This window comes from Furipterus horrens, unplaced genomic scaffold (assembly GCF_987537825.1).
Source record: "Furipterus horrens unplaced genomic scaffold, mFurHor1.1.pri manual_scaffold_2, whole genome shotgun sequence".
Classification (NCBI taxonomy): Eukaryota; Metazoa; Chordata; class Mammalia; order Chiroptera; family Furipteridae; genus Furipterus; species Furipterus horrens.
In genome coordinates, this window is record NW_028327172.1 from 1,737,795 (window position 1) to 1,757,333 (window position 19,539).

The window sequence follows — 19,539 nt, forward strand, 5'->3', positions numbered from 1 at the left end:
CTTACGGGCGTTGGATATTTCCTATAATCACCTGCTTGGGTGGTTAAATCCACTGAAGGGGACCCGGATTTCAGAGCCTCGGCTTGGCTGTGCAAGCCCCAAATTCTCCTGAGGCCCTCGTCACTTCCTATCACCTTGCCTTCCCTCCCCCAGGGCCTGGCAACTGGCACAGGGTGAACGGACGACCCCTCAGAGCCGGAGCCCACGCTCACCCCAGCACGCAGCCAGGGAAGCCTGCTCTCCCCAGCCCCCCGGCGGCAGACTTCAAAGTGTGCTTTGGCCCAGCGTCCCCTACACCGTCCTGCCCAGCCCCCTCGCAGAAGCCGCCTGTCTCCTTGGCCACACTGCCCTGACAGCCCACACTCAAGACACCAGCAAGGAAGTGAGTGTCCTCCCTTCACTGTCACCGTGGAGCAGGTGATGCCGGGTCCACGCAGACCTGGGTCCCGCACTCCCAGCCTGCGTCAGGAAAGTGACGTGGGCCGCTGCTATGAGGCACTGTGCTTAATGCACGTGCCCGGCCTGCACACGGCCACCTCCTCCAGCTCGGGCCACGGCACGGGAGAGTTTTTAACTCTCCCTCCTTTGATGAACACAGGGCCCCGTAGGTAATCGACAGAGCCCAAGTCTCGGGCAAGGAAAGTTCGAGGGAAAGTGGAACATCACTTGTGCCACAAAGCAACTCAAAAAAAGCACTGGCGCCCTGGCTGGTGAGGCTCAGTGGACTGAACGCTGGCCTGGAAACCAAAGGGCCACCAGCTCATTTCCCAGTCAGGGCACAGGCCTGGGTTGTGGGCCAGGTCCCCAGCTGAGGGTGTGTGAGAGGCAACTCTCCCCCTCCATAAAGATAACTAAGTAAAACCTATTTTAAAAAAAAAGGCGGCACTGGGAACTGCTAGGGCATGGCAAAAGGACAGAAACCAGCTTGAAAGGCCCCCACAGGTCAAATGGGACAATTCTCACATCAAAAAGAATGATGGCCACTGATAAACAGTAACCCATGTCTCTACAGTAACTCTAAAAGAGGGGTGTCCGTAATAACGACCCTATGTGATAGGGGTGTCAGAATCAGACCGCCACCCTCTGCAACCAGGGCCACTCCTGCTTCAGCCGGGATCATCAGGATACCCCCAGGTGCCGGACGTCTCTCGCAAGGACCCAGACAATGGAGAATCTGGCAGGCAGTGTCTTAGCCAAGTCATCGATCCCAGTACCCACCATGGGTCTAACTGCACTCCCCGCCGCACCAGGGCACCTACGTGGCAGTCTTGCCAAAATGTTCCCCCTGAATCTAGTGAGGACGCCACGAGAGCAAGCCACACCGCGGGCACCCATGCGACAGCGGGGGTGCGGACTGCTGCCCGAAGGGTAGGAAGGGGTGTGTGTGCGGAGGTGGCTGCAGAGCTGCCGAGAAGGGGGCACCCCGGCACACGGTGTCACGCTCATGTTCAACTTCCTGGCTGCGGCTGTGAGGAGTCATCCCAGACTGTAGGAAATTTACACGAAATTGTTTTAGGGGCTCTTTTTAGCCAGCGTTTGTACAACCTGCTTTCAAAACGTTCGGGGAAGAGAGGCACACAGGTGTGAAAGGAGGTGAGAAAGCACCTCGGAATCCATGGGCAAGCTCTGCTACCCAGGGTGCACTCCGCACCTTGGCTAGTCCGCGCTGCTGCCGCGGGACCGCAGCTGCTTTATTTCTGCAGAGTCTGAACTTCCTACAATAAACGCCTTTTTAAACAAAGTACTGGCTCTCATTTTAATTACTCAGACTCTCCCTAAAATCTCCGAGTAATTCTTTGTCATTATAACAAACAGCTCCAGAGCAGGAGACCCTGGCTCTGCACACGGGGAACTGACCTGCTGCGCCTGCGTCTGTCCCGGCCTCCACGGAATCCGATGGGGCTCCATCGGAAAAGCTGAAACAATATTTAAAATAAAGTGTTACTGTAAAGAAAGTTCCAAAGATAAATAGCCCAGGGCACTCTTATTTAACACGTTTAAGTTATCTCAGCAGTGACTTCAGATGTTACTTACCAGACACTCTGTTATCAAACACCTGACCACTTACCCACCCCATCATGCCTCACACCCGCCACTCCCCATGGTGCTAACTTCCAACCTGGAGCCCCGACTGCTATGGCTCAGTGGATTGAGCACCGGCCTGTAACAAAAGGGTCGCTGGTTTGATTCCCAGTCAGGGCACAGGCCTGGGTTACAGGCCGGGTCCCCAGTTGGGGGTGTGCGAGAGGCAACCACACATCTGTGTTTCTCTCTTTCTACCTCCCTTCCCTTCTCTCTAAAAATAAATAAAATCTTTGAAAACAAAAATAAAAGTCACTTAAAAAAAATTCCAATGTGGAAAGCTTCTAAATTGTCATTTCTACAACTTCTTTCCTCAAAAATCTGCTCCCTGCTCTCCTACCAAAACCCACCGGCCACCAGCACAGAAGGACCGGTGGTGTGCAGGGCCGCCTCCCCGGGCGGGAGGACAGTGCTGCAGCCGCTCTGCACGCTCCTCAACCTCACAAGCACAGTCTAGGTTCTCTCCAAGGTGCTCAGACACACCGCCCTCACCAAAAACAAACCGAATAAACCACATAAAACACTAGACACAACCAGATGTGAACTCAGAGTAAGCCACAAAAAATCTGTCACCTGACCACAGAAGCTAGAGAATGTTAGGACGGGGTCAGCTCAATTACAGACCTTCACCTGGGGGTGTTCAAGCCAGAGGAGCAGAAGGATCACTTCCCCTAGAAGGTTTTAGGTATCAGTATTTGAGACATGTTTCCTGTTGGAAGCAATTTCTTTCATGGAGCCAAAAACAACGCGCCATCAGCCGGAGCGTCGAGTGATGTTTGTATAACAGCTTGCCTGTTGCTTGTCAACTAAAATCGAAACTCCGATAAACAACGTCCATCTGGCTTACCTGTTATCTGCCATCTGAATGTTTTTATCTCCTAGAAATTAAAGAAGAATTGTAACAATTAATATCACTACACGTTTACAAACAAAACCCTGTCGAATGCATTCTTTTACCAGTGTTTCCTATACGGATGCAATCTTCGTACTAGGAAGGAGCTTTCCGGGGTGATCAAGTGTCTGATACCTTGAATTTGGTTACCTGGATGCAAATACTTGTCAAAACTCATCAAATTATATACTAAGGGTCTGTACATTTCAGTGTGTGTATACTTTACTCATACAAAACTTGGCTTTCCCTGGCTGCTGTGGCTCAGTAGACTGAGCGTTGGTCTGCGAACTGAAAGGTCGTCAGTTCGATTCCCAGTCAGGGCACAGGCCTGGGTTGCAGGGCAGGTCCCCAGTTGGGGGCGCGCAGGAGGCAACCACACATGGATGTTTCTCTCCCTCTCTTTCTCCCTTCATTCCCCTCTCGCCAAAAGTAAATAAAAAGAATCTTAAAAAAAAAAAAAGGTTATCTTGTTGGTACTAAAATGACATGACTTCAGAATAAAAATCACCAATTCTAATTTATTTTAGCTCTAAATTTTAGCAAGGGGAACATGCTAGGCCAATTGGTGCAAAAGTAATGTCCGACTTTTTTAAAAGAAAGTTTTAAGACAGTATTTATTATATTTGTGCTTCTTATAATTTTTTGATGTCACAGTGACTAATTTATACCTTACATTTTCAGATTATCGAAGTATTGTTCATAATCACCCACAATATTTGCACCCATGTTCGTCCCATCTAAAGACCACATTAGAAACATTTTACTCTATAAGTTGCATAAAGATACCAATGCAAGAAGAGCAGCAAAGTCTAGTCAGAGCGGTCATGGGGACAGTGCAGGGACTGAAAGAAGTTGCAGGAAGTGGTTTTCCCGTTTCCAAAGTGGGGGTTTCAGTTTGAAAAACGAGCCAAACGAGGGTCGTCCAGAAAACTTGATTCCGAAGTCTTGGAAGCTGCTGTCACAGAAAACCCCACCGTTACCTCCAGGGAACGTGCAGAACAATGTAATGTAGCCCACACGACCGTGCTACGCCAACTGAAAAGGATCGGGAAGGTCTCAGTGGTTGGAAAATGGGTCCCACATGAACTGTCCCCAGAGAATCTGCAACAGCGTGCTGCTTGTTGTGAATCCTTGCTTTTGTGGCACCTTTAGGGACCACTTTTAGGGAGGCTTGTTACAGGCACTGTGAAGTGGATCCTTTACCATAACGTTAAACGCCGTGGATCGTGGATCCGTCGGGGAGGAAGAAGAGTTCAACAACCAAGAGGAGGCCTTCATTCAAAGAAGATCGTGTTGAGTGTATGGAGGGATACGGAAGAAACTGTCCATGACAAACTGTCAGACAACAATGAGACAATTACTGCTCATATTTACTGTGAACAACTTCGTTGTGTGAAAGCAGCTTTGAACCAAAAGTGTCATCTTCCATCACGATAATGCTCGTCCTCACACAGCTCCACTCACCAAAAATTCCTTGAAAGAGCTTGGCTGGGAAATATTGCTTCACCCTCCATATTCTCCTGACCTTGCTCCTTCTGATCGTCACTTGTTTCGGGGACCACAGAACCGTTCTGATTGTCTCAGGCTGACATCAAGAGAAGAGGTTGAAAATGAGCTGGATTCATATTTTGCTTCAAAACCTAAAGAATTTTACAAGTGTGGCATTTATAAGCTAGTCGATGGATGAAATGAGGTTCTAGAAAGCTAAGGTTATGTTAACAAATAAATATTTTCATAATCAAAGGCTTTTTCATTTTTAAAATAGACCCCAAAATCAGACATTATTTTTGCACCAAGCTTATATTTTAGAGCACTCTAAAGCATTTACCAGTGTGTACATTGTAGGTTTACTCTGCACGTTCTTACTTCGACACGGAAAACGAAGTGTGTATGTAAAAACACCTACTACACTCTGCACGACCCCACTTTTACAACACAGATAAAAGTTTATCTCCAGCTTAGGTGACTTATACCTGTAAATATCAACGATGGGTTCTGGAATGTTCACTTCTTAAAAAGAACTTGATAATAAAATGTCAAAACCCTACCCAAAGGCAGACAATTAGAGTCCTTAAACAAAACCAAGGCTTGTTAGACACAGTCAATACACTTCACAGTCCCTCGGAAAGGCTGCTGCAGGTTCACAGTGGCCAGTGGCATTTGCAGGTATGTGAGCAACACCCAAACCCCTCAGTCACAATGGTTTCAGGTAGGAAAACAACAAAAAACCTTCGTATTTAAGAAAAACAGCTTCACATGGAAATGACCTCCAACTGTTTTGTATTTAACTCAACCATATCTTTCTTAATTTTGTTTCAAAATAAAACATGCGAATTGTTTTTAAAATTCCGAATACTACACAACCGTTAGACCCTCTCTTTCAGAGCTAGACTTAAGGGAGATGAAAGCCACCTGGGAAAAAAATGATGAGCGAACACAATGGCTGGCCAGGGCCACCCCAGCACCGCACCCCACCCTGCTCCTGCCCCCGCAGTCTGCAACCCGGGACCCCCAGGAGCGGACTGCGTCCCCGCGCTGTCAATGCCAGATGTAAGGCAATTTGACAACATTCGCAGAGCAAACACGCTCACCGCTGACTGGCTGTTAAGTACAGGGGGTGGGGGGTGGGGGGTGTCCCCTATGCTCTTCCTTTGATGACGTCTCTGTTGTCCCCAGTTGTCATCTGTGACCACAGCAGGACTGCTGCCCCAGCTACCACCTTGCTACCTAAGCACAGGGGTCCCCAACCGCGGCCGCACAGCGGGAGGTGAGTGGCAGGTGAGCCGGCCAAGCTTCCTTCAGGGCACCGCCTGGGCTCTGCCTTCTGTCCCGCTCCTGCCCCCTCATCCCGGGGAAAAAGCGTCTTCCAGGAACCTGGTCCCTGGTGCCAGAGGCTGCGGACCACCGGCCTAACACTCTACCCAGCAGCCCCGCGCCCCCCGCAGACTCCGCGCACACACTGCCCGCTGGGAGAGGCACCTTCTCTCGAGGCCACGGTGCGGCCAGACTCCAGAGTTCATCACCCGATCGACAACAAACAAGCCACACACCTCATCCCAACACGTCCTGTGAGAGCGAGGCACCTCCGTGACAGGCGCCCGCCCTCGGAGCACGCCCAGAGCACCGGAGAGGACGCTGGGGCACCGCCGAAGCCCAGGCCGCCTGGCCAGTAAGCCGCGAACCTGGGTTTCTAAAACAAAGGAGGTAACCAGAGGCAAGCCCGAGTTCCCAGACAGCGTGCGCTTGGGAACAGCATCGGGGCACAGGCGAACAGGTTAGGAGGGGAGCATCCAGCCAGGAGCCACGCGGCAAGCTCGCCGGCTCACAGATGGGGGGAGTCCGGGCGGTCGGGTGCTCAGCGGTCAGAGGGTGTTCGAGCTTCGGTAAATCAGGCACTGACAAGACCTACAATAGCCTCCAGTCTTTATCTTCCCGAGGGTGCACGGGTGAGACCCTCCATTTCACACCCTCCGTTCCACTTTAGACTAAAATCCTCACGCTTCACACCCAGACCCTCTTGACCTTTCCCCACGGCGGCCCAAGAAACCCTTCCCGAGAAGCGGCGTGCAGACACTCCCTCCAGCCTGCTCCTTCTCACGTGGTCCCCGGGCCTGGACAGCGCCGGGCACAACAAATACCTGTCAAACGAGCGAACCCCCTACTGCCAGTGACAGGCCCAAGAGGGTCGCCTCCCCTTGCGATGACCCCACTCGATACAACAATCTACTTCGTTTCCATCTGTGTGAAGGCGCGTGCTATTTTTTAAGCCCGTTTTTGGTGACATTATGGCAGAACAGTTAAACTAGACACAACATTCTCAAAAAAACGAAGAAAAAGCTAAGCCAGGGCTAGAGGAAAACGAGCAAGAACGCGTTCCGGGAAACGAGCAGCAGCCCGGCCCTCGCTGCCGGGAACAAGGCAGACACAGCGACGAGCCCGCAACCTGGGTTTCGTTCTGCCCCGCCATCGCCCCGCGTGCCGTGCGGTCCCGGCGTCCCTGCCCGTACAGCACAGACAGAAGCACACGGCCCGTCGGGGTCTCTTTCGCGCGCGGAACTGCAATAGCCTCGTAGAGCACCACAGCCATTACTGCACATGAAACCAACCACCGGGCTTCCGTCAAACCCTGGCCCCCGCACCTCAGGAGAAATAACGCAGTCACGGCGTTATAAACAAGGTGGGGTCGCTACCGAGCAGAGTGGGCTCGTTCCCCCGGTGCCTCGGTGTGAGGCCCCACAACTAGTGCTGAGGAAAGCAGGCCTTTATTAACACTATTCCTCCCCGGGGGGCAGGGAGCACCCCTGCTCGGAACCCTGTTCTCCCACAACACCCAGCACCTCCCCTGCTCCCCAAAAAGCTAGAAGCCAAAACCGAGCCCTGTGCTCCCTCCTTCAGGATCTGGGGCGCAAGGTCACCAGTCTCGGTACGATAGCCCGGGAAACCGTGTGCCGTGTTACACTGGATCGTGGTGACGTCCAGGAAAGGCGCACGTCCTAAGAGGGTGTCCTTTCCTAGGTCTCGAGCTCCAAGAGTCCAGAGTCCGGGTCTGCAGGGCGTACGCAGTCCCTGGCGGCTTCAGAGGCAGCGGGCGCGGGCAGAGCAGAGTGGGCCCGCCCTGCGAACCGCGTAGCTGCTCCCCGCACGGCCGCCGCGCCCTGCTGCTTCCTCTCCCCGCAGAGGGCCCTTCTTCATCCGCCCCGCCTGCTGGTCCCCTCCCTTACGGCTGGCTCCTTTCCTTCAGGGAAGGCTAGGCTACCACCTTGTCACTGGTGGGAAAGCACCTTCACCAGTGTCATGCCCTTTTCTGGCCCGAGCTGCCCGCCTGCCATAGATATGCGAAGCACCTTAAAGGCTGTATTATCTCCTCCCCCAACCCCCAAACCACGGGCTGTGGGGAATCTGGGGATGGCCTCCCCCTGCCCTGTAACAATTCTACCAGTCAAGTCTCAGCAGCACAAATTACTTCTGTTTAGCGATCCCTGCTGTAGTCACAATAGGAAGTTAGCGGGAACTCCCGAGTGTGCAGCTCTGAGAGACACAACCGCCCACTTGTCTGAAGTACTGGCACGCTGAGGTCACTATCAGTGTTATGAAACCACAGCTGCAGTCCTCATCAGGCCTTCCGATTTCTAAAAGGCACTCAGGTGGCCCCGGCCGGTGTGCCTTGGCTGGGGCATCGTCCTCTAACCAAAGGATGTGGGTTTCTCCCTCACATCGCTGTTTCTCTCTTCCTCTTTCTCTGAAAGCAACGAAACAACCTCCTTAGGTGGGGCGGGGGGTGGAAAAGGCAATCAAATTAGAATATGAAAAGGATACCAGGCAAAAGAACATTCTGAAGTTTCCGAGGAATGCAGGAGCGCGGGTTCCCTCCGGATGTGCCTGGGCACGCAGGCTTCCACGGCCGCGCAGGCGCTGCTCTGCTTTTACTCGTGCAAGGGAACTCACAGTCCTACTGATTAACTGACTTTTACCCAAACAGCACAACTCTTCGTGGGGAGAACTTTAAATTTTTGCAGCAAATTATCCAACACAACGTTAAATTGTTAATTTTAAACTGAAAAGATCTTGTCTACAGCTAGAGTAATCATATTACTTCAAATTGGGCCACTTTTAAGAGAGAAAGAAGCCGTGAGCTGGGGCATGTAACCAACATGTGTGTGCCTTTGCCACGTCTCCGTCACGTCAGGGGTGCGCCAGGCCCGCCGTCAGATCAGCGAACTTCAATGAACTGAGACGGAGCGGGTGTTTCCGTAGGACGTTAAGAGTCCCATTCCAGCCCATAATGCTTAATAACGAGGGTGGCCGTGAAATAAACCCCGCAGCACAAGCACCGGGGCCAGGAATCCCACCGCCAGCCCCGGGGACCGGGCCCAAACTTCCCGCAAGACCACTCAGGTTGGCTGAGGACCACCTCGGAAGGGACAAAGGAGTCACCTACCTAAGGGGGAGTCAGGATACCCCCGTAGGACATCCCAAAGCCTCTACCCACAAAACCTGGCCAGCACCTGCAGCCCTGGGGTCACCCCACCCTCGCTTATAGGCTCTGGTCAGCAGATTCCTTGGCTAGTCCATCACCAAGATAACGGTGCCAGAAGGTAGGTGAAAACAAGTCTAAAGAACCAAGTAACGCAGGGAAGTTTCCAGAGTCACGGTAAACATCCCCACTAAACAACGCACCCGCCACACACCCCTGCCACCGCTCAACAATGAAAGGGAGGTGTCTGGGCCCCAAACCCATACAGTCTTGCAGTGATGTTCACACTGACCTCAATCACGTGTAAGGATGGATCATCTAGTACACGCACCTCCTTCTTTCGGCTTTTATCAAAAGCTTTAAACTTAAAAATGCACACATACGCAACGAGGTGGGGATTCACTGTGGGGGAAGGAGTGGGCTGGGTCGGGGGGAGCAATGGGGGAAAAATGGGGGGAAAGTGGGACAACTGCAATAGAAAAACTAAGTAAATCAAAAATTAAAAAAAAACCCCACCTGTTCCCAGGTGAACGAACGAATGAAGGCAGCCGTGGGTCAGGCCGGGGCGACCGGGGCCTGCGCGCGCCTGGAAGTGCGCCTCGCTCGCTGCAGGGAGGGGACGGCCGAGCCGCCCGCCGCGCGCGCCCCGCTGGAGGACACGCCGCCCGAGGACAGGCCCGGCGGTCGCTGCGGCGCCGAGGACACACTGAGCTGCCACCGGACAAGAGGGGCGGTCTCTCCGGGAACAGACCAAGTCCCGAGTTCCGGACGGAAGGAACTACCCCCTTTCCGTCACCAAAGCTCTGCTTCCACTCCGGGCGCGGCGGGCCTTCCTGGGCGCCCCCACCCCCCGCCGCTCCTTCACCGAGTTCGGAAAGCGCGTGCCTGCCACCCAGGCAGGGCTCGTCTCACGCCGGGACGCCGGCCCGTCCCGGAGCGCGCACCTCGCTCACAAACTGCCCGCTCAGCAGCAGCGCCCGGTGCGGGCGGCGGCCCCGCAGACTTCCGGGCGGAGGCGAGGCCGGGCGGCGTGGAGCTTGGAGCCCGCCCTTCCGGAGCAGCGGCGACCCCCCGCCAGTCCCCGGTGGCCCTGTCCCCGGGGCGCGCAGCCACCCCGCAGGCCGGCGGCGCCGAGGGAAAAGGCTTCCGCACCCGCAGGCGCCGCGCGCTCCCCAGGTCCGCTCCCACGGTCCGCGGTCCGCGCAGCCGGCAAGTGCTCCGGGCCGGCGCGGGGCCGGGGGTGAACGCGGACCGGCCGCCGCCGCCGCCTCGGAACCGGAAGGCGCGCAGGAACTCTCCCTCCCAGGCGGGCTCGAACGAGGCATCCCGCCTTCGGGGAAGGCGCCACCCCTGCACCCGGAGGACGGAGGGAGCGGGGCGGGAGCCGCGGGCGGCCGTGCGGGGAGGGGCTCCCACCGCGGGCCCCGCCAGCAGCCAGGGGCCGCGCGCGCTCCGTCTCCGCGTAAACAAACCGCCCCGCGCCCGACGGACGTCCGGATCGAGCCCCGGAGGCCGCGGCCCGCTCCCCGCCACCCCCGGGACAGCGCCCGTTCCGAAAACAAAGGCCCGCAGGCAGCTCCGCGCTCCCCGGGGAGCGGAGCCCATCCCGCCCGGCCCCGGCTCGCTCGGGCGGCGCGGGAGCGGCTCGGCCCGGGGCCTTAACCTTCCCGGGGACGCCGCGCGGGAACAAAGCGCCTCCTGACCTTCAGGGCCGCGCCGGGGGCGGGCGGAGCGGGGAGGGACACCCGCCGCCCGCAGGGCCTTGCGGCGGGCCCGCCGCCGCCACCCGCCCGGCCCTGCCGCTGGCCCGCCGCCGCTCCCGGCCCCGCCCCTGCCCCCGCGGCCCCCGGAGACGTTCCCCAGCCCCCGAACCGCGGCCTCGCCGGCCACCCCGGCGCGCCGTCACCCCGCTGAGCCCCCGCGTCCGCACCTCACGCCTCCTGCAGCAGTGGCGGCGGCTGTGGCTTCGCTCGCTCCTGGGACTGCGCCGCCGTGGCCGCCAACAACGCGGCCTCCCATTGGCTGAACCCCCTGGCCCCGCCCTCCTCGAGGAAGGAGGGCTGCGATTGGGCTGTTTCGGCACAAGTCCACAACGCTCCGGCGCCGCCGGCGACGACCAATCAGAGGCTGCGCCGCGCTCAGACCCGCGAGCCGTATGCAAATACAGTGTGCGACGCCGGCGGAGGCGCGTGCCCGCCTGCCCGCGGTTCTTCCGCCCCTCTAAGGGGCGGGGGCGCGCAGAGGCCACGTGGGGGTGCCGGCTGCGGCCCACCTGAGCGCCCCCTTCCGGTCCCGTGTAGCACCCCACGCCCTTCGGCTGCACCCCAGTGACGCGCCTCGCTGGCTCCGCGGGCTTTTCCTGCCTGCAGGGCTACGCTCGTGGGGTCCCCGCTCTAAACCCCCGTATTCCACGCGCGCAGGGCCGCTCCCGGGCACCGCCAGCCCCCGCGCCTCTCAGCGTCCCCGCCTGGCACGGGCCTGGGCCGACCCCATGCGGGCGGGCGCGCGCCCTCCCAGTGCGCAGAAGAGCGTCGGACCGACCGACAGCCGGAGTGACGGCACTCGAGGGCTGGAAAACCGCATCCCCAGGCTGGGGCTCCCGAGGGGCTCCGTGCGCTCTGCCCGGGACCGGGCCGTTTCTTTCTGTTCTTTGTTTTTCCAGAAACTTTCTTTCCTTTACGTGGGGTTGCTTTTGAATCAGTTTCTAATTAATTTTTAGCAAAGTGTTCCTTCTTGTCAGAGAAGGAAAACTCTGACTCCAAAAAACCTCCGCTGCCTTGCGGCATACCTCTTCAGGGGAAAGGCTAAGGGAGTAAACCCCGACAGAAAATCCGGAGCCGGAGTCCCTAAGGCAGTTTGACGTTGTAGTCAACACCGGCAACTCCTGCGGCGCACCTGAACCCAAGCTGTACTGACTCCGTCTTTCCCTTGGACCCTTCAGCTGCGAAGAGAGGGGGGGTCTGCTGCATGGGCAACAGCAGACCCTCCATATCACCCTGCCCAGGCTCTGTAGCTTCAGCGTCATCGCAAGATGTCGATTCAACACGGGAGGAGGCAGATACCGTGTCACTCCCGAGTCAGACTGCACAGCCATTCTCAGCGGTGCAGATAGACTCTTAAGAAGCTACACCATCGTCTCTCGAGACGGACGGCTGCCGACGACGACGTTCCTTCTTGTCCTATGGTGTTTGGGGGCGGGGGTGGGCGTGAAACCATCTGGAGGTGCCTGTTTGAGGGGTTCAAGGCCTTAAGGTCGAGGTGGCCGGGGGGCACCCACGCGTGACCCACGCCTCCGAGCTGCCTCCCCAGTGCGACTGTGTCGAGAGGCTGTATGTGATTCCTACTTGCCTTACTTGGATCTTAACAATTTTTCTTTAATGACCTTGTTTTGCAACCGGCCGAGGCTAGACGGAGCTGGGGGGCGGCCGCATACACTACAGCAGGAAAAGAAAGCGTTTTCAAGTTGGGGGGGTCTTTCCTCCTCTTTAATAAAGGCTCAGATCCCCCAAGGGATCAGGGCCTCCCCGGATGTGGGGGGTCGGTGCAGTTGGCGGGGAGCAGGTGGAGCCCTTGTGGGAGCGGCCCCTGCCCACTAGTGGTACGCGGGAGGCACCCCAGTGGGTGGGAAACCGGGCCTGGTCCTTGGGTGATCCAGTGAAGGTGGACTGGCTGTGGCGGCGGGCCTTTCTCTGGGTCACCTCCACACAAAGCCTATCTGTGACAGTGTTGAGAATGCTGTTCTAATACCCACAGCCGAGTGCCACACAATGGGGGGCTTAGAAAGCACACGAGTCATGGGTTTTCTCCATGCCAGGGACTGGGACAGAACCGAGGTGTCAGCAGGGCTGGGCTCCAGGGGTCAGATCCCTGCTCCACCCGATGCTAGCCTGGTGGCCCTGGCCAAGAGTCTGCGCCTCCGTTTCCCCTTTTGTAAGCTGGGGGCCCTTGTGGACCTGCTTAGTAGGGCTGGGGGAGAGTTGGGACATCATGGGGCCAGTGGTCAGTGTGGTGCAAGTGCCAGCTGTTGTGACTGCCCACCCAGCACCAGGTGCTTGAGGACACAGGTTGGGGAGGGCGTCTTAGAGCTGAAGCCCCGGCCTGTCCTTCTGTCCCTGCCCCCTCCCCCAGGGTCTCCCCAGAAGTATGTCCTGTGAGCAGCTCAGCCTGCGTGCCTCCTGCCCCCGCTGACACCTGGTCCCCACAGGCCCTCGGGCTCAGGATGACTGGCAGCAGCCACCATGGGGCCTAAAGCTGCTCTGGGCCAGAGCGCGAACTCCTGGGTCTGCTTGTGGCCCAGACGCCCCCTGGAGAGAGGCCAGGCCTGGAAGGTAGAGTCCACCCCCCCCCGGCCTACCCCTTTGGGGATCTTACAGGGACGGCAGAAGGCCCCTTTGGGGAGCTTGTGAATGAGGTCAGAGTCCTTATCCACATTTTCCCTCCTTGGCTGCCGCATGACGTTTTGGTCCTGCTGGACGGTCACCTCCACTGAGGGGCCTTCCTTGAACACTCCCCTCCCTTGGCCACCTCCCCAGCTTCATTTCCATCGGGGTGCCCAGTTGGTTTGGGCTTTCCAGGGCACAGGCATGTTCAGTTGATTATGTGCCCATCCTCCCCGCTGCCCGCCCGTCCCCACCATCAGAAGGAAGATTGCCAGGCAGGCCGACATGTGGGCACCAGCAGGAGTGGGCCGGGCGGGTCAGGGCGGGCACAGTGCCTGGAGCAGAGCGCAGGCAGAGGCTGGGAGGTGAGCAGTGCAGTGCATTCTGGGACTTCAGGGTGGCTCACGTCCTTGAAGATGGCACCTGGAGCCCCACCCCATGGGAAGTGAGCCCAGGCAGGTGCCCCGCACGGGTTTGCATGGCAGGGATTTGGGGGGGTGCAATGATGGCAGGTGATGCCTGGGGCAGGCTGTCCTGGGCGTCCTCACCCGCAAGTGGGAGTGATGGGGGGGGCGGCTGTTGGCAGCACCAGCCACAATGACACCAACGTTGCCATCCTAAGCAGTCCCCTTGGTCTGACATTCTCTCAGATCTCAGGCATGGGGTCTCGGATTCCCCAACAGAAATGGGGGTAAGAATCCCATGCAGCTGGCATATTCAGAGTGACTCTTCGGAACCTGCAAAATGTCCTATTTGTGTCTCCTGGGGAATCAGGCAGCAATCCTCGCCAGCCTGCATTGTGATTATATTTTTCTGTCCCATGTTAGAGCCATGAACGGATGTATTTAAATGAAGATTTCACCCAGCAAGTGTGTTTTTCTGTTAAAGAGAATAAAATACAAGAACTGATGTCTCTGTAGGTGTCCTGGGGCTGCCACACCAAATACCAGTAACTGGGTGGCTTCAGCTGCAGACAGGTGTTCTCTCCCAGTCTGGACAGTGCAAGCCCCAGATCAAGGTATCCCAGGGCCACGCTCCCCCTGGAGGCCCCAGGAGAGGGTCCTGCCTGCCCCATCCAGCCTCTGGAGGCTCTAGGTGTCCCTGGGCTGGTGGCTGCCCCCTCCACCCTCTGCCTCTGAGGTCACATGGCCTCTCTGTGTATATGTCTCTCCTCTTATAAAGACACCAGTCATATGGGATTCAGGACCCATCCTACTTCAGCGTGACCTCATCTTAACCACAGCTGCAAGGGCCCTCGTTCCAAATATGTCATATTGTGGAGGCCACTCTTCAGCCCCATACAAGGCCGCAGCGAGGGTTGCCCTGCAGATTCCGGGCTGGACACCTGCTCCCCGTATCCTGGGCTTCCGGAGCCTCCACGCTGTGTTAAGGCCAAGGGGTGAGGCCCAGTGCTGGGGGGAGCCTCCCACTCAGGGACCCACTCTCACTCTCTTGGGCCCTGGCGAAGTCCCCAGTGACCTGGGGCAAGATGCCCGCCCCCCCCCCCCCTGCAGCAGCCCCGGGGGACATGGGCTCCTAGCATCCGGGGGCCTTGTGTCTGAAGGTGCCATCCCACCGCATACCACAGGCTTTGGGACCCGCTTAGAGGCTACTCAAGAGCCACAAGTGATGAAGGTGGTCTCTATTTCACACGACACCCGGAAGGCAGGAGCAGGCTCCTTTCCCATTCTCAAGACTCTTTCATTCTGCACAGCAGCCTTGCCTGTCCTGGGCCCTTTCACACGCACCCAAGGCTGGCTGAGGCCCGGGCCTTGTCTTCCCCCGCGTCTCTCCTGACTACCCCCAACAGCAGGTGGGTCTCCGCTGGGCCGGGCTCCTTCGTAGCCAGGAGTCGCTGCTCTTCACAGGCTAAGGCCCCTTTGTGTCCCTAGTCTGAGGCCATAGACTGTCCTCCTGCCGGGGGGCGGGTGTCCCCTGCCACCCCCACCCTCCATGCTGTCTGCCAGCGTGCAGGCCAGCTCCGCCCAAGCCACTCTGCTGCTCCGCGTCCTTTCCTAGCTCCTCCCCGCCCACCTGTGACCTCGGGATGGAGGCAGGCGGGCAGATCAGTGTGTTGACAAGTCCTCAGAGGGTGATGCTCAGTGCAACCAGCGCTGAGACCCTGGCCACCGTACGGGTCTTCCCCGTGTCCTCACTGCCTCTGAGCTCCTGCACACCAGTCACAGCCCCGCTGCGCGTCTCCTCCGCTGCCTCCCCTGCCAGGCGGGGCACCAGGGCCACCTTGCCCTTGCTCACGGCTCCTTGGCCGGCCTCCCTCAGTGGCTGCCCCTGGGCTGAGCTCGGGAGGGCAGATGCCCTGTCCTCCTCCCCACTCCGAGGGGGCTGAGCCTCATCTCAGTGTCACTGAATGATGCCCCCCGCCACTGCCCCGGCCCAGCGGTGTTCTGGGTGGAGATCATCACCTCCACCCCCGGAGCAGAAAATGGAGACAGACAGCTTAGGAACAGCCAGCCCCCCACCAACCTGGCCCCGCAGAGTAGCCCTGGAGCTGGCAGGAGAGAGGGGGCACCCCAACATCCCCCCACAGGGTGGAGGCACGTGAGAGGTGCGGGGTGAAGCAGACCTGTGGCACTCTGGTCTGCGAGAACCCCACCGTGTGCTCCCTGCAGACGCACAACCCCGAGCGGGTTTGCAAACCTCACCCTCAGAAGGACCCCAAAGACGTCCCCGAACTGTGGCAGGCTGTCTCTGAGATGGCCTTATAGGGACGCCATGTCTCTATGCCAGTTATTTTCTGCGTGATTTGACTTTTAAATAATGAACCTGATGTTTATAATGGAAACACCGAAGATTTCTCTTGGGGGGAAGCAGGACGAGGAATCTGGCGCCTGTCTGCAGAAAGGCTTCAGGCGCACGAAAGGAACTTCCTACGAAGAAAACGTCCGCCCCCTGCTCCAGAGCGTCTGCCCCGCCCCCGGCGTCCCTGGAGACCGCGGCTGTGCTCCGCCCCGTTCTGGCACCTTGAGAATGCCATCAAAAGGACACCGCACAGCAGTGCCCGCTCGGCACAGCGCCCGTCCGACCCAGCCAGCTGTCCGGCCCGGTGCTCCTGCTGCGGGCCTGGAGCGGGCCATCTCTCCGAGGAGTGGTGTGGGGGCTGTCCCCCCTCAGTCTCCACAGCCGGGAAATACCTGTTGTTTAGACGTGGTTTGTGCCAAGTCACGTTTGACCGTGTGGCGAGTCTCCTGAAGTTCTCTGACTTTATCCTTAGACCGGCCCCGCTGAAGCCACGCGCCGGGGCGGCCGGCTCTCCGAAGGAGCCCTTTCTCGGGGAGTTCGCAGCTTTGCGGCCACGGTATTTCCGGGCCCTCCACACCCCGTCCCCTTGAGCACGGGCGCGCCTGTGGGAGGAGGGCCCTGGCAGTCACGCCCTGTGACTCCTGGGTCAGCACCCCCACAGGCATGCAGGCACCTTTGGGGCTACGGGCCGCCCCTGCGGGAGGACCCGCGTGCTGACCGCCTAGGAGGGACACGGTGACCGGAGCCATCGGTCGACAGTAGCGTGACTGCGTTCTAGCCGTGATGGCCCGGGTGGCTTATGTCACAGTGGGTAACTGGAGCGCGTTTCTGTCACTTGGTTTGGGGGCCGTTTTTTCTTACTGTCACGCTGTCCCCCAGGCACTGTGCCCCATGCGACCGTGGGTGCGCCTGAGTGGCACTGAGCTGGCTGACAGACAAGACATCACACTGCGTGGCTGTGTCTTCCGGACAGCATCCGGCCGGTGGGTCTACATCGGCCAAGGACGCGTGTGTGTACGTGGGGCCCTGCCAATCTCACCCACGAGGCTGTTACCACCCCCACGCCTGAGACCAGATGGCCATCTCCACAGGACCGCCTCACACGGTGATGTGATCGTTTGTCCCAGTGGAGCCGACCGGGGACCCAGCATTTGCAGGCGTGAGGCGGGCGGAGCCCCACTTCAGTTGGGGACTGGGTGGTTAAGCCTGTTAAGAGTCCAGGAGGTCTCCTCAGCCCCCGTGAGGAGAATGTGCGAGCCAGTGGCAAGGGCCTGTGACACAGGGCTGCCCTGCTGCGTGGAGAGCTCCCCGTGGTAGCCCTGGGATGCCTCGCCACGCACGGCGCGCTGAGCAGTGCCCAGGCCGGCCTGCTGAGCCAGCTGTGGGCAGCGGCCCGAGGCGGGGGGGCAGCCTGCAGTGTGTTTACACATCAGGACCGGAGGCCGGCTGAGCGGCCCTTTCCTGCTCAAAGCCTCTCCATGTACCCAACGCCAGAGGCCAGCTGACAGCGGCCTGCCCCGGGGGGGGGGGGGTACTCCTCGGCTGGCCTGCCCAGGCCGCTCAGCTGACCCAGCACCGAAGTGGTGACCTGCTGAACAAGCAGCCCCACGCTGAGTGCGTGCCACAGCAGGGAGAGCAGCGGCCTGGTGTGGGGAAGACTTTATTGCTGCCCTCGCCAAGCTGGCGGCGGCAGGGCCCCCGTGAACAGACTCCAGGGCTGAGGGCCACTGTGAACACGCTGGGAGCTCAGGCGCTGTCACTGCTGGGGCAGAGGGAGTGCGGCGGCCGGCGGTCAGGTCACAACTCAGTCCCCTGGCCTGGTCACTGGACGCTCCCATTCTGAACCAGCTGCAGGTACTCCTTGTGGAGCTTCTCCTGAGCCTCAAAGAGCTTCTTCAGCTTCTTGGCTTGTCCTTTGCTCAGCTCCTTGCCTTCCGCGTCGTGTGTGGGCAGGCCCTGGAGCAGGGGGAGCACAGGCGTCACCGAGGGCGCAGACCCCTCCGAGCCTGGGCTCCTGACCCGGCACTTGCGCAGGGGGCCCGCTGACCGCGACGCCGGGGCCCTGCCTGGGGGGACGGCAGTGCCCCCAGCAGCTCTGGTGTGGCCGCTCAGCAGTGTGGAGCAAGGGCCCCCGCGCCAGTGAGGAGGCCCGAGGGTCTCGGACATGGCGGACAGCCCCGTGGAGCGCCAGCGGGGGCACGCCGGCCCGCTTGGGAGGGACAGACGCTGCCCGTTCACGGGCACTCGGGCTCCGCTCGGCCACGGCGGTGGGGGAGGTGGCGCCGGGGACCCTGGGCCGCAGACACTGGGCCTGAGCCAGGCGCCCGAGGACGCTGCCTCCCTTCTACCTGCACCCCAAGCAGAACCCCCCCCCCAAGGTGACGGCTGCTGTCGCCCCATTTACGGGTCTAACGCAGTTGTGCAAAGGAAGAAGGGGGCCTTACGTTTTCATCAAAGCGGGAGTATTTGTCCCTTTCGGACAAGAACATCTCACTGGGCGGGATCCTCATCCTGGCCAGCCTGGCTGCCTGGAACACAGACACGCGGTCACTGCCACGGAGCCCACGGCCAGCCCAGCCGCGGTTCAGGATTCAGAGGCTCCCCGCCGGCTGAGGCAGCGGTGGCTGAGCGCAATCAGTGCTTGCCACGGGACCTGAAGCCCCCAGAGGCTCCCCGCCAGGCGACGGGAAGCGAGGGGCAGGGGAACACAGGCGGGGGCTCTCCAGTGGGGGCACCGGCTGTCGCAATGCTGTGACATTCACGGATGCCGTCTGGGGGCTCACACCAGCCACAGGGCAGCTCCCTTGCCAGGGCTCCCCCAGGGCCTCCCGGCCACCCATGGGGTGTAAGGGTTCAGGTGTGTGGGGAGGGCCTGGGGGGCACCACAGGGGACAGAGGCACAGAGAGCAGAGGGCGCAGGGTGACCCCCTCGCCCAAACACAGGGGTGCTACCTCCTGTTCTTGCTTTTTCCTGGCGGCCTCCTCTTTCTTCCTCCTCCTCTCCTCCTCCACCTGCGGGACAGAGCACAGCCCGTGACCAGGTCTGCCCCGGGCCCACTCCGGGTGGGAGGCAGGACAGACGAGGCCCCTGCTGCCCCCGGGGCGAGGCCCGGCCGCCCAGTGAGCGAGGAGCAGGGGCTGGAGCGGCGCCCTGGGCCCAGCTCTGTGCAGGTTCTGCGTCAGGGCGCCGGAGCCCAGGCAGAGGCTGAGCCGGGCGGGGGCTCTGGTGGCAGGTGACCAGAGGCGGCAGAATGGGACAGGAGGACAGGGGTCAGCAGGCGGCGGGGCACAGGGGCCTCAGGGGCCAGGTAAGCAGCCTCAGTTAATTCCCGGGTGGAGGGCAGCTCAGGGGTGCCTGCAGGAGAGGCTGCAGGCCCACTTCCGGCCTGGCCCGGGGAGGGGACGCAGGAGGGGGCCTTGGGCCTGCGTGTGGGGCAGGAGCCCACGGGGCT

At 59.4% G+C, this 19,539-nt stretch overlaps 2 protein-coding genes across 6 annotated transcripts in view; both read right to left on the reverse strand.

Annotated features, from left to right (window-relative positions):
- NAP1L4 (nucleosome assembly protein 1 like 4) overlaps positions 1-10,960 on the reverse strand; it is a 32,723-nt gene extending 21,763 nt beyond the window's left edge. The window contains exons 1-3 of one of the 5 annotated variants that reach the window (XM_090292914.1): positions 10,879-10,960; positions 2,930-2,960; positions 1,858-1,916 (exon numbers count right to left, since the gene is read on the reverse strand). In XM_090292914.1, the coding sequence (XP_090149040.1) occupies positions 1,858-1,916; positions 2,930-2,943 (73 nt within the window). In that variant the 5' untranslated portion in view covers positions 2,944-2,960; positions 10,879-10,960. Of the gene's footprint in view, positions 1-1,857; positions 1,917-2,706; positions 2,792-2,929; positions 2,961-3,760; positions 3,924-10,878 lie in introns of those variants that run through there. The other 4 variants (XM_090292931.1, XM_090292905.1, XM_090292897.1 and 1 more) reach the window with 4 other exon arrangements.
- A 6,771-nt stretch (positions 10,961-17,731) lies between these two features.
- CARS1 (cysteinyl-tRNA synthetase 1) overlaps positions 17,732-19,539 on the reverse strand; it is a 99,416-nt gene continuing 97,608 nt past the window's right edge. The window contains exons 20-22 of the mRNA XM_090292939.1: positions 19,040-19,099; positions 18,532-18,615; positions 17,732-18,043 (exon numbers count right to left, since the gene is read on the reverse strand). Of these exons, the coding sequence (XP_090149065.1) occupies positions 17,909-18,043; positions 18,532-18,615; positions 19,040-19,099 (279 nt within the window). The 3' untranslated portion in view covers positions 17,732-17,908. The remainder of the gene's footprint in view (positions 18,044-18,531; positions 18,616-19,039; positions 19,100-19,539) is intronic.